At 33.6% G+C, this 13,248-nt stretch overlaps 1 protein-coding gene across 10 annotated transcripts; it reads left to right on the top strand.

The window, feature by feature from the left end:
- Window positions 1–2,387: 2,387 nt before the first annotated feature.
- On the top strand, window positions 2,388–12,751 carry LOC100813640 (disease resistance protein RUN1). Of its 10 annotated transcripts, none has more exons than XM_006593836.4 (9): window positions 2,622–2,833; window positions 2,942–3,049; window positions 3,895–4,412; window positions 7,483–8,473; window positions 8,569–8,874; window positions 9,090–10,546; window positions 10,906–11,211; window positions 11,352–11,428; window positions 12,540–12,702. In XM_006593836.4, the coding sequence occupies exons 3-6, from the start codon at window positions 3,916–3,918 to the stop codon at window positions 10,404–10,406; spliced, it is 3,111 nt and encodes a 1,036-aa protein (XP_006593899.1). In that variant the 5' UTR covers window positions 2,622–2,833; window positions 2,942–3,049; window positions 3,895–3,915; the 3' UTR covers window positions 10,407–10,546; window positions 10,906–11,211; window positions 11,352–11,428; window positions 12,540–12,702. The 10 variants fall into 10 exon arrangements, with proteins under 10 accessions (XP_040863804.1, XP_014621892.1, XP_014621891.1 ...); XM_014766403.3 differs by adding an exon at window positions 10,689–10,825 and having other exon boundaries at window positions 10,906–11,428; window positions 12,540–12,599; XM_014766406.3 differs by lacking the exon at window positions 2,622–2,833 and adding an exon at window positions 2,389–2,598 and having other exon boundaries at window positions 3,878–4,412; window positions 10,906–11,428; window positions 12,540–12,599.
- The last annotated feature ends 497 nt before the right edge of the window (window positions 12,752–13,248 follow it).

The raw sequence follows: 13,248 nt of genomic DNA on the forward strand, positions 1-13,248 counted from the left end.
CCATGATCATTGGGGTATTGATTTAAGGCAAAGAGCATTTTCTTACCTTGATCATAGGCTTTAGTTGATTTTGGGAATCAGTAATTAAATGAAGGAATTTCATGAAGACTAAGTTTGAGAGAAAATTAATACTAGGGAGTCATAACTCTTATTATAACTTAAATCTCTCTTTATATTCATTTAATTATTTTATTATAAAATCAAAACCACAAAAATATTTAAATCCTCTTTTTTTTATTCAATTCGATTGTTAGTCTATAAGTTTAACTAATTGGGAATACAACTGGTTCTTTGGGTTCGATATCCGGACATTCAAGTCCACTATTACTACTGCGTATGGTACACTTGTCCATGTGCAAACCTAATATATTTTACGCATCAGGGGAGGAGCTGGGTGTGGAATAATTTTTGAAATAAAATAAAAATAGTAACGGTTTGTATCTATTACTTTATTAAATTAATTATTTTAAAATTTAAAAGTTAACAAAATACTAATATTTCTAACAAAAAACTAAAACAAATACCAAAACAAAAAATTTAAGAACATAAACAATAAAAATAACACTTTTAAAGCTTAACGTACTAAAATGAAAAAAATATTAAAATATAAAAGATCAAAAGTGACATTTTGCCTAACTAAAATAAAATACATTAAAAAAAGAGCATTATTATATGGTACAAAGATTAGAAGTAGCAAAAATGCACGAATCCTACTTGTTAAGTTTTTATTGGCTAAACATGAAATCTAAGAAATAAATAACATTAAAAATGTCTTAATTGATTATACAATTGTTTTCTAATTAAATTAAAAGTTCATCTGAGTACCTTAATTATTAAAAGTCTAATCAGGTTTCTAATTATTTAAAAATACTATAATTTATCCTTTTGATCAATTTCATTAGTTTGATGACGAAAATAAATATTTTTACATGAGTTTCCAATACAAATGATGTAAAGCAAAATATTTTTATATCAATTGCCAGTGAAATTGATTTAAAAACGATGTCCTTCTTGAATTTGATGACGGATGTAAATAGATAATTTTACATCAATCATCAATACAATTGGTATAAAAAGATAATTTTATATTCATTGTCAATACAAAGACGACCTTGTTAAGATCTATAGCAAGTGTAAATAAACATTTTTATATCGGTTGTCAATATAAACGAGATAAAAATGTCTATTTATACAACTTTCCTCAATCAAGCTAACTAAGAAAGTTGACAAAAAAGATATGATTATAATGTTTTTAATAAAAAATTAAAGAATTTGATTGAATTTTTTAATAATTGAAGGACTTAATTAAACTTTTAATTATAATTAAATTACTTATTTATATAATTAACCATAAACAAATTTGACGGAAATCATTTGGATTCTTTCGCGCATAACATTCGTACTATTGTGCATTCTTACTAACTATCATTTCCCTAAAAAAAAGGCAACTTGACATGCTCCCACCTGCTGCTTTGTGTGTGTGTATATATATATATATATATATATATATATATATAAGCCTCCGCGGGCCCAGTATTCTGTATGGATTAGCATTGTTTTGGTTGTTGCGAATTTCATATTATCAAGTTTTACGGGTAAAATTAATAATAAATATTTTTGTTAAACTTATTATTTATTAAATAATTATTTATCAAAAAATAGAGATTCCTCTTTAATACACTTCTGGATGATCCGTGTCAGGTCACAACCCATAATTTCATCACACGAAACCAACCAGAGTGAATCACTCCATAACTATGCAGAAAGATCCCGTTTTAACCTTGCTGCCTTTCACTCCTTGCATTATATATAAGGCACCCAGAACTAGCTTCCTTTTACTTACGAATACTGTAATTGTTGCACGCTGCCTTTTGCTCCCAAAAACTAATAACAACAAGTCAATAACCGATACATGTTTGTAAACAGAACTTGGGTCAAGACACGTGCCAAAGATCCTAAACATCGATCTTCATATTATTGCTCATCTACTATAGTTGTTTACACATTAATTCTTAAAAATAATAACTATAGACTATTCATCCTTTTCTAACGAGACTCATTAATCTCTCAAGCCCAATATAATTTGTATCCGCATTTTTAAAAGCTTAAAAATATTATTTTTTTACATTTTTAAGAAACAAGTGTCTACTCTACTGCTAGTTTTTTTTCATAATTTAATTAATTTATTAAAAAAATATTAATTAATAATGGGTCACAGCTAATGAATAGAAAATATATATGGTTCAGAGTATGTATGCAAGTGAGCTTGACGAATTGGATAAAGGGGAAATGAAACTTCTTTGAAGCGTAGTATATGCAACTCCAACTAAAGATAAACCAATCAAATTAAAGGTTTAAAGTATGACTCATTCACTCACTCCATTCCAGTCTCTAGTACACGCACGGCATTGCAGGTCAAACTAACAGCTACCCAATAAATAGTTTGTCAGTCCGTCTTAAATGAAGGGCGAAAATTCTATGTTCTACACTTGTGCACGCCCTAAATTGCCAAAAAGTCAAAAAGTCAACAGATATGAGACATGTTGATTAGGGGATGTGAATTTCTAAGAAAGTCAGAGGAACCTTCTACGAAAGCATGTGAGTAGACTCTGCGTGATAGTATGTTGAACTTCTTAGAAATTACATATAATATACACACCACCTGCACAATTGTATATACAGATGCTATCTAATTCTTCTTTCATACTTGAGAAATGCTTATTTATCTGCACTATACAATTGTTGTCTATAGTTATTCTCTGTTTCTCCCAAGAAGCTCTTGTGTTGAAGTAAAAATCTGTGTAATCTTCTCTGTTGCTAGAAGTTGGACTGGGTCTGTGGGAAGATCTTTTTCTCCATTTTCAATTTTACCTCCAATAAAAATAATAGATGATGAAACGACATGGTTAATTTATTTCTTTTTTTGGTATTTTTTGTGAAGCTTGCTTTCGATGTCCCCATTCCTTGTGTTAAACTGACAATCATTCTAAGGGCATGCACTTGTTATTTCTGTTCAGATTGGCCATCTACAATTCTTTTTTAATTTAAGGTAGGCCTACTTTCACTTATCTGATTAGATTTCTGAATTGTAACTGATATGTTGGTTTAATTTAATCTAATGAAGTGTCAAGCATGTTTTAAATGGTTAGAAAGTAGAAACTATGCAAATACCTTGATTTTTTGCTTCATGCCATCTGATGACTGTCTATGCTGTTGTGAAGATGTGATTTGTAGATTTAATTTATTTTTCATTGATAATGCTTTTCTCAAAGTCCAGTTTTTTAAGGCTAAGTTAATCTTCCTATGGCACCCACTATTCATTATAGAAGTTGAACAATGCATGTTGGAGTTCAACCATGTTTAGTTTGATAGAAAGCAATCATGCATTGGATTTAATGCACAAATTTAAGGTTTTATCGTTGATTAATGCTTTATTTTGACTTGAAAAATCTGATAATTCATTGAACATAATGGAAGCTTAGTAGACAAGCAAAAATCTAAGCCTTAATCCTAAAATTTATATATTCAGAGAATCGATAGTAAATCCGAACTTCAGATTAAGTGAATAGCAATGCAATTATAAACCAATGTATGATTGCTTTCTATCAAACCAAACAAGGTTGAACTCCAGCATGCATGATTCAACTTGTATTAATAGGAAGATTTAACTTAAACAACTCAACATGACAGTTGCCAATTGCTAAACATTGTTTATTTATATATAGTTCCATAGGAGGGCAAGAGTGTGAACGTTGAACTGTTTGATCTCACATTAGAAAGATTTAGAAATTTCAATGAAAAAATAGTAAGAACATGTGTCCAGAAAACATTCAAATGCAGAAGCTGTTTTTAAAATTATTTATTTATTCAAGTGTAGATTTATAATAACCACAGGTTCAGCACTTGGAATTCGTGATGGCTGAGAAAATGATCAATGTTGTTGCTTCTTCCTCTGGATCTGCTTCTAAGGTATTCCCTAAAAAATATGACGTTTTTCTAAGCTTTCGAGGTGAGGACACCCGAAGGAACTTCACATGCCATCTTTACGAAGCTTTGATGCAAAAGAAAATTAAAACCTATATAGATGAACAACTTGAAAAGGGAGATCAAATCGCACTAGCACTCACCAAAGCCATCGAAGATTCTTGTATATCTATTGTCATCTTCTCAGATAACTATGCTTCCTCAAAGTGGTGCTTGGGTGAACTCTTCAAGATCTTGGAATGCAAGAAAGAAAAAGGACAGATTGTGATACCAGTGTTTTACAATATAGATCCATCCCATGTGAGGAAGCAAATTGGGAGCTATAAGCAAGCCTTTGCAAAACTTGAGGGAGAGCCTGAATGCAACAAATGGAAAGATGCTCTTACTGAAGCAGCAAATTTAGTTGGGTTGGACTCTAAAAATTATAGGTAAATAAAATGAATTCAGTGTGATTAAATTTTCTAATGATAAAATATGAGAATGACAATGAATTATTTTAGATTGAGTTGGCCGAATTTGATTCTAAACTGAACATACTTCTGTAGTATAACACCTTGATCGTGATCATGGTTATCAAACTCTGGAGTTAACTCGCTAACTCTTACTAGTTTACGAATCCATTTGTCCTCTGTGAGTTGACTCTTGAGTAAACTCTTTTTTAGTAGACTCTGAGCAAACTCTATAAACTCTAAGTAAACTCGGTATACTCTTGAGTTTACTACCAAGTCAACGAGTTAGCAAGTTAAAAAAATAAGACCAAAATGTAAGTCATTTTTTATTGTTTTTTGTTTGTTTAGCATTCAACATACCTTCATTTAGTGTGTTATTCTCAAATATAAAATTCTCACCTTTAATAATATCAAACCCTTGATCTCTAATAACATCAACCCCTCGATGAGAATGATCTACCACTACTATAACGTCTGCAAGTTATTATCTAGTAGTGATGTATTATTACTAGACTTGGTTATTTTAATATTTTGAACTTTATGATTTACTGTTTTACTTTATTATATTGTTGAAATGTTTAACTAGTATGTTATTTATAGATATATTATTATTATTTTTATATGAAGTAGGCACTTACGAGTCTACGAGTTGAGTTCACGAGTCGAGTCTATGAAACTCTAACGAGTCTGCATAAACTCTCGAGTTTGATAACCTTGATCGTGATTGTGAATGAGAGAGTTTTAAGAGAGAGTGGTATAAAATGTGTCAGAGTTGTCCTATTCCTTGTATGTTGTGTGTTACTTATTATTTCTGTTTCATATCCTACGTCAGTCCTAGCATATCTAATGCTTGGGTAATCCCTGTAACACTAGCCCTCAGGTTGGTGCTGCTACGTAGAAGTAATACTGGATTAAGAGTATATAAGCGAATATTGTCCTCGTAAAAGTAGCCCCTAAGTCAGTGTTACTTCGTAGAAGTAATACTGGCTTAAGAGTGTAGAGTTGAATATCTTCCCCGTAATAGTAGCCCCCAAGTCGGTGTTGCTTCATAAAAGTAATATCGGCTTAAGAACATCGTAATGTAAATGAAAGCCACATTCAGGTGCTCTTTTTGTGTGATCCCTGTGCTTTTCATGATTTGTGCATGCGCACAATTACACAGTTATTGCATAGTAACCATAATCATTACAAATTAAATAACTTCTCTTTCAATCTTAATTGAAAATTGGCAACTCTTCATTTTCTACTTTCCTTCTTACTGTGTAACACCCTAAAATCAGGGATTACAAATACACTTCAAATACCTTTTATTCATCTTTATAAACAAGTGACTCCAAAATCCTTTTCATAAACATCATAAAACATGAAAAGATAGGATAAAATTTTCACTGAAATAAATTTTTTCACAAAGTCTCCTCAACCTTTTTCTTTTTAATGACAGCTATCAACTTAAAAAGAAAGCAATCTATTTTTGAAATCGTATGCAACATACATATTCATAAAATGTTGTTTCATTTAAATCCATAAGTTGATATACATAATAAATAGCTAAACTTGAAGTATAACATGTTACATCTTTGAAATAACATCAAGTATATATATAAAGATTTGAGATGAGCCTCCATGACCACCAAACATAAGTAAATAAGTATCAAAGCTAAATAGTAAGTAAATAAGATGATTGCACACGTATAAAAGTCCATGAAACCTAGGTCTATTTAAATCAATACACCAAAATGGAAAACCTAAGTCTCAAAGCAGTCATTTATCTAAGCCCTACGAAATACACACGCCACCAAGAAGGTATATGCCAGACAAAAGTGAACCCACAACAAGAACCTGATGAAGAACTCTCGAAGGAATCCCTCCAACGCTCATCATCTGAACCTGAAAATGTTGGTGTGAGGGTTGAGTCCTCTGCTCCCTTAAAAGCCACAAACAATGAAATATCACACACTAACATATAAAACCACCACGTGTGGTTCACTAGAAAACTACGCTCACAATATACTAGTCCAAACATCTATCTCACACATTATCATATTTTGGGCCCATGTTGCCATTAAACCCCACTGGTGCTAATGGTCTTACATAAACATTACCACTAAGCCTCCCGGGCCTTAATGGTGTTACGCAACATATTGATGATGATTCAGAGGACATATCTCATGTCAATATGCTCTCACCAACCATGGATATAGCTCCGCTTTAGTTAGAAATTTCAAGTGAGGCTCATGAGTCCCCCTTAATTGGAAATTTCCTTAGTCTCCCCATGGTTCCTTGTAACCGTTCAAACCATCCCTTAGTGTACCCGTCATTCATATCTCTTCTAACTTTTCCTCACTCATCCTTCATGATGAGAACCATCATCACCAAATGAGGATTGTGTCAATACACATGAATAAACGTTAGATGATGTTTTCCCATTAAGTATAGGAGCCAATGTTATGGTGTGATCACTGGAACATGAAGAGCATGATTATGATAGAGAGAGAGAGAGAGAGAGAGAGAGAGAGAGAGAGAGAGAGAGAGAGAGAGAGAGAGAGAGAGAGAGAGAGAGAGAGAGAGAGAGAGAGAGAGAGAGAGAGAGAGAGAGAGAGAGAGAGAGAGAGAGAGAGAGAGAGAGAGAGAGAGAGAGAGGGTGTTGTATAAAACGGGTCAAAGTTGTCTTATTCCTTATATGGTACAATATTTATAGACCATTATGGGCCTTTGGCAAGGAAAGTTAATTATGCCATGTGTTACTTGTTATTTGTGTTTCATATCCTATGTTGGTGATTTCATATACATCAATTTATTTACATACGTCGGTCCTAGCATATCTAACATCGAGTAATCCCGATAACACTTAGCAAGGTCACTACAAAGAAAATATAGAGGCATTGATTATCTTCTCAAAGTCATTGGATTTTCATCCCTCAACTATATTTTTTTGTGTTTCTTTCTCTACTACACTACCATATTGATCATGGATAGTTTTTTTTTTCTAATTTGTTAAACAAATAACTCATCTCTTATTTATTAATTTCCTATTGTTAATGTGTGCTAGGAATGATGTTGAATTGCTTAAGGACATTGTTAGAGCTGTTTCGGAAAAATTGCCTCGCAGATACCAAAACCAAAGTAAAGGATTGGTTGGAATTGAGGAACATTATAAACGGATTGAATCATTTCTAAATAATGGGTCTAGTGAAGTTAGAACCCTTGGAATATGGGGCATGGGTGGCATAGGTAAAAGCACCCTTGCTACTGCTTTATATAATGAATTGTCTCCTGAGTTTGAAGGTCATTGCTTCTTCATAAATGTTTTTGATAAGTCTGAAATGAGTAATCTCCAGGGTAAAAGAGTTTTCATTGTCTTGGATGACGTGGCTACCTCTGAGCAATTAGAAAAGCTAATTGGAGAATATGATTTTTTGGGACTAGGAAGTAGGGTCATTGTTACGAGTAGAAATAAGCAAATGCTTAGCCTAGTTGATGAAATATATTCAGTCGAGGAATTGAGCTCTCATCACTCCCTTCAGCTTTTCTGTTTGACTGTTTTTGGAGAAGAACAACCTAAAGATGGATATGAAGATCTATCAAGAAGAGTAATTTTCTATTGCAAAGGTATTCCTTTGGCTTTAAAAATTTTGGGTAAAAGTCTTCGTCAAAAATGTAAAGACGCATGGGAAAGTGAATTGAGAAAAATTCAAAAGATTCTAAATGTGGAAATTCATAATGAATTAAAATTGAGTTATTATGACTTAGATTGTTCACAAAAAGAGATCTTTTTAGACCTTGCATGCTTCTTCAAAGGAGGAAAAAGAGATTGGGTAGCAGGATTATTGGAAGCTTTTGGTTTCTTTCCAGCATCTGAGATAGAAGTACTTTTAGATAAATCTCTCATAAGAATTTCAAAATACAATGAGATAGAAATGCATGACTTGACACAAGAAATGGGTCGAGAAATTATTCGTCAACAATCTATCAAAGATCCTGGAAGACGAAGTCGATTGTGCAAACACGAGGAAGTTGTTGATGTTTTGAAACATAACAAGGCAAGTGCAATTGCTTTTATTTGATAATACATGTATCTTTTTAGAATGCAGCTAGTATGATTACCTTTTCTAATTAGTATTCTAAACTTTGTTAGGGAACTGATGTTGTTGAAGGCATAATTTTAAATCTGCATAAATTAACTGGGGATCTATTTTTGAGCTCCGATTCCCTTGCAAAGATGACTAACCTGAGATTTCTTCGAATCCACAAAGGGTGGCGGAGTAACAACCAATTTAATGTGTTCCTTAGTAATGGTCTTGAGTCATTGTCTAACAAATTGAGGTACCTTCATTGGGATGAATGTTGTCTTGAGTCTTTGCCGTCTAACTTTTGCGCTGAACAACTTGTAGAGATTTCCATGCCTCGTAGCAAGCTCAAAAAGCTCTGGGATGGGGTTCAGGTATGATTGTGAATATACATACTACATTTTTCTTTCTATTTGCAAAGGTAGGGTAGAGAATCGTAAGACAAAGTGGTAACTAGTCTTTTGCTTACTCGAATGAAACTCATTCACAATCACAAGAGCCACACCTAGGATGATGAGCTTCAATGTATACTAAGAATTTTATTTTAATGATTTATGGTCAATGTGATGTATTTTTATTTTTTTTACAGAACCTCGTGAGTTTAAAGACCATTGACCTTCAAGAGTCTCGAGACTTGATTGAGATCCCAGACTTATTTATGGCCAAAAAACTTGAAAGAGTATATCTTAATCATTGTAAAAGCTTGTATCAGATCCATCTAAATTCCAAATCTCTCTATGTACTTGACCTCTTAGGTTGTTCTTCTCTCAAGGAATTCACGGTGACATCAGAGGAAATGATAGATTTGATGTTATCTCACACTGCTATATGTACATTGTCATCACCAATTGATCACTTATTGTCTTTAGAAGTGTTAGACCTAAGTGGAACTAATGTTGAGATCTTGCCTGCAAACATAAAAAACCTTTCAATGATGAGAAAGCTAAAATTAGATGATTTCTGTACGAAACTCATGTATCTGCCGGAGCTTCCACCATCCCTAACAGAGCTTCATTTAAATAATTGTCAGAGACTCATGTCTCTACCGAAGCTTCCATCATCCCTGAGAGAGCTTCATTTAAATAATTGTTGGAGACTTGTGTCCTTGCCGAAACTTCCACCATCCCTAAGAGAGCTTCACTTAAATAATTTTTGGAGACTCATGTCTTTGCCGAAGATTCCACCATCCCTAAGAGAGCTTCATTTAAATAATTGTCGGAGACTGGTATCCCTGCCGAAGCTTCCACCAGGGGTGAAAGAGGTGAGTGCCATCAACTGCATTTCTCTTAAGACAGATATAACTCAACGGCTAGTGTTACAACACATGTATCAGAGTCGCATACCCTACTTAAACAAAGACCCTACATACCGTGAGGATGAATACTTCTTCTTCCCTGGAGATCATGTCACAAACAGCAAGTATGGATTTCATACAGAAGAGAGTTCAATAACTATTCCTTATCTTCCAAAATCTCATTTATGTGGTTTCATTTATTGCATCATTCTTTTGGAGGGATCAGTCTTAAAAGATAACCGGTTTTCTTGCGCTATCTATCGAGATGATATGCTGATCAGTTTGGACCATCGCAGGATTATAGGCTGCGAAAAATTGATTTCAGATCACGTATTATTTTGGTATCATGATATCAACAAATTTGGCGGAATAAGTGAAGTGTATGATCATTTCTGCCACATAACATTTGTATTTAAATTTAATTACAATAAAGAGAGCATAAAAGGATGTGGGGTCTTTCCAGTGTACGAGTCAAATCTTTTATATACAATGAGAGAACTGGATCCTCTCCCACAACTTTTGTCTCCAGCAAAAGAAACCAAAAAAAAAAATTGTTTGCCCTTCAAAGCAAGACTCAGAGGATTCTGTAACAGTAACGGTGGTGGTCGTTGATCAGCGAATCATCAGCCAGGAGTGTGTCGATCACCTTCAGGAGGTGCTTCTAAGCCTTGTAAGTTCAGTCCGACTCGCAGGTACGGATCGCAAACAAAAGCGCCCCGTGCAGATCATGCGCACTCAGGATCTGGTTTGAGGTCAGAGATGCACTTTATTAGTATTTTGAGATTTGATTTACCAGTGGGTGCGGTTACATTCAAAGTATTTTTTGTTTTCTTTTAACTTCTACGTACTGATCTATGGAATATTGTATTTGAATCTTAAACCTTAAATAAAAAGGAAGTTGTAGAAGCAAGCAAGGAAGCCTGTGAGATGGGTTTGTTTGTGTTGAGTTGCGATCATTAAACCTTTCTCACGCTCCCTCGCTTCCTCTATCAAATGAGCAACACAAGATTTGTCTTTTCAATTCTTGATATGTAATATCCCTACCGCACCCTTCTACATTGTCATTTTTTTTTCATTCGAATTCCAATTTGCATTGATTGTTTGATCATAGGTTAGCGGAATGTGTGCGTGTGGTAACAAGGGCATAATGACGTTGTTGAGGGACCAAACGATTAGGTTGTGGTCTGATCAGAACAACAACCACAAGTTTGTGAGTTCAAAGATTCTGCTAGGTTACACGAGCTTTGTAGGACCTTTGGAGTGGATTCCCCCGAACACATCATTCCTGCAAGGACACTCTGGTCTTTGTCTGGGACTTAAACACGGGTGAAAAGGTCCACACTCTCAAGGGCCATCAATTGCAAGTCATTGACATTATGTTTGATGATGTGCATGCTGTATCCTCTTCTTTTGATCGGTATAAGGTTTTAAATTTCATCATCAATTTTTTTAATTCTAATTCTGCTTCTTGTTGCTTGGATTCTATGTTCTAAAATCTCCTAATACTATGCTTCAATTTTGGTCCAATTTTTGGACACTATACTATTGTGTCTTAAGACGGTGGAGGAATGAGCAATCTGAAGAGACTTGGGTTTGCTCATAAGGCACCAGTCCAAGCAGTTATAAAGCTACAGGTAGGTATAGTATAGCTACTCGTTAGTGCATTTATGTCAGCAATTTTTTACTATTTTTATTAGTTTATGGTTTCTAAGGAAGGATTTATACTTGGGGTTCTGCTACGTGTCTGAAAACTTATCTTGTTACCTATAAACCTTTTATTGTTGGGAATGATATTGAAATGGTATGGGATTGAAATAAGTTTTCGCGTCTTATAGTCAATGGACGTTATTTATTGGCTCGAAATATGTTTCCAAACACGTAATCACCCTCTTAAAATCAATTTAACAAGAAAAAGATATTTAAGTGTTAAAAAACTACACCTTTTAAGTGAAGTGTTGGATAAGATTAGGGGTGGGTAAACGGGCTCAGGTCCATGGATTGACCCGCGGGATCAGCGGTCCGCGCGGGTTACAGACCAATTTTTTCAAACGGTCAATGGTTATGTCATATTTTTGGACCCGTCCCGCTTAATCCGCGGACTATGCGGGTTTGACCCGCGGGGTCCACAGGTTGCCTGCAGCCCGCAGGTTTAATTTGTGTGATTCTGACCCAATTATATTAAGTTTGATTTTCTCTTTTTCACTTTAAACTTTTTTTTTAAATAACATATAAAGAAATATATTAGATAAGATAAAGATATAAAGATAAAAATAAAATATTTAAATTAAAAGATGATAAAAATAAAAAAGGATAAGATAAGAAAAATAAAAGATTAAGATAAAAAAAATAAGTGATAACTTGCTAAAAATCTTTTTTTTTGATATTTTTTCGATCTTTTTCTCTTTTAATCTATCATTTTCAGATCTGAAAGTCATAAATAATAAAAATATTAATTCTTATCATTTAAGCCAAAAATAATTGTTAAATAAATATTTTTGAAGATATTTTAATATATTTTTATTATAAAAAATAACTCATATCATATTTAGTAATTGTAGCAGGCTAAGAACATTTTTTCTCCTCACGTGTGCTTAACAAATATTGAACTAGGCTTCTTGTTGACAATATATACTAAAAATTGGTTACTAGTATTTGATATGCAGGGTAAATAATATGTAATAATTATTGTCTTTTAATCACTTAACTTGATTTTATTCTAATATTTATTATTATTTCGAGTTTTAGGAAAAGAAGATGAAGATATGGAGAAGGCTCAAACTACTTCAAATATGAAATCAGTTGGAGATGTTTAAATTTCATATTTTAGATTTATTGCTTGGATTTTCTTTTGTTAAGACATTATTTATTTTATTGATGTAATTGATTAATTATTGAGACTTTATTTACATTTGTATTGAACTTAATTTGATTGTATTATATTTTTATTAAAATTAAAATTCTTTTAAAACTAGGCCCGCGGACCGGCCCGTTTGACCCGTGGGGTCCGCGAGGCGGGGACAGACCAATTTATTTGGTCCGTGTAAGAAGCGGGGCGGATTGGACCAGTCCGCTACCAATGCGGGCTTATGCGGGCGGGCCGACCCGCTTACCCACCCCTAGATAAAATACATCATTTACCCCCCCCCCCCCCTCCTGCACCCCCACACCCCTTAGAAATGCAAACACGGGTTTTAAAGCTAATCTAAAAATATAAAGGCTTAAATATCTTTATGGTCTCATAAATACACGTTTTTTTCATTTGGTCATTGATAAATTTTTCTTTTGAATTGGATCCCTAATATTTTAGAAATTTTGTCTTAGATCCCTCGTGTTAGTCCTTAATTGTTAACTGCCTACATGGCCGTTACCCACCCACGCAAGCATGTCACATGAGATTTTTCTCTGACTGAGATTACACGTGGGAAAAGGTTTTTTTTTTAAGAAAAAATACAAA

Source organism: Glycine max, chromosome 13, assembly GCF_000004515.6.
Source record: "Glycine max cultivar Williams 82 chromosome 13, Glycine_max_v4.0, whole genome shotgun sequence".
NCBI classification, from domain to species: domain Eukaryota; kingdom Viridiplantae; phylum Streptophyta; class Magnoliopsida; order Fabales; family Fabaceae; genus Glycine; species Glycine max.

What these genes read in the sequence shown, in the direction of transcription:
- LOC100813640 (XM_041007870.1), top strand. Translation starts at nt 3,916, where the DNA reads ATGGCTGAGAAAATGATCAATGTTGTTGCTTCTTCCTCTGGATCTGCT. An exon ending in TTGGACTCTAAAAATTATAG is followed by an intron (nt 4,413 to 7,482) that starts GTAAATAAAATG and finishes AATGTGTGCTAG; the next exon opens with GAATGATGTTGAATTGCTTA. An exon ending in AGCTCTGGGATGGGGTTCAG is followed by an intron (nt 8,875 to 9,089) that starts GTATGATTGTGA and finishes TTTTTTTTACAG; the next exon opens with AACCTCGTGAGTTTAAAGAC.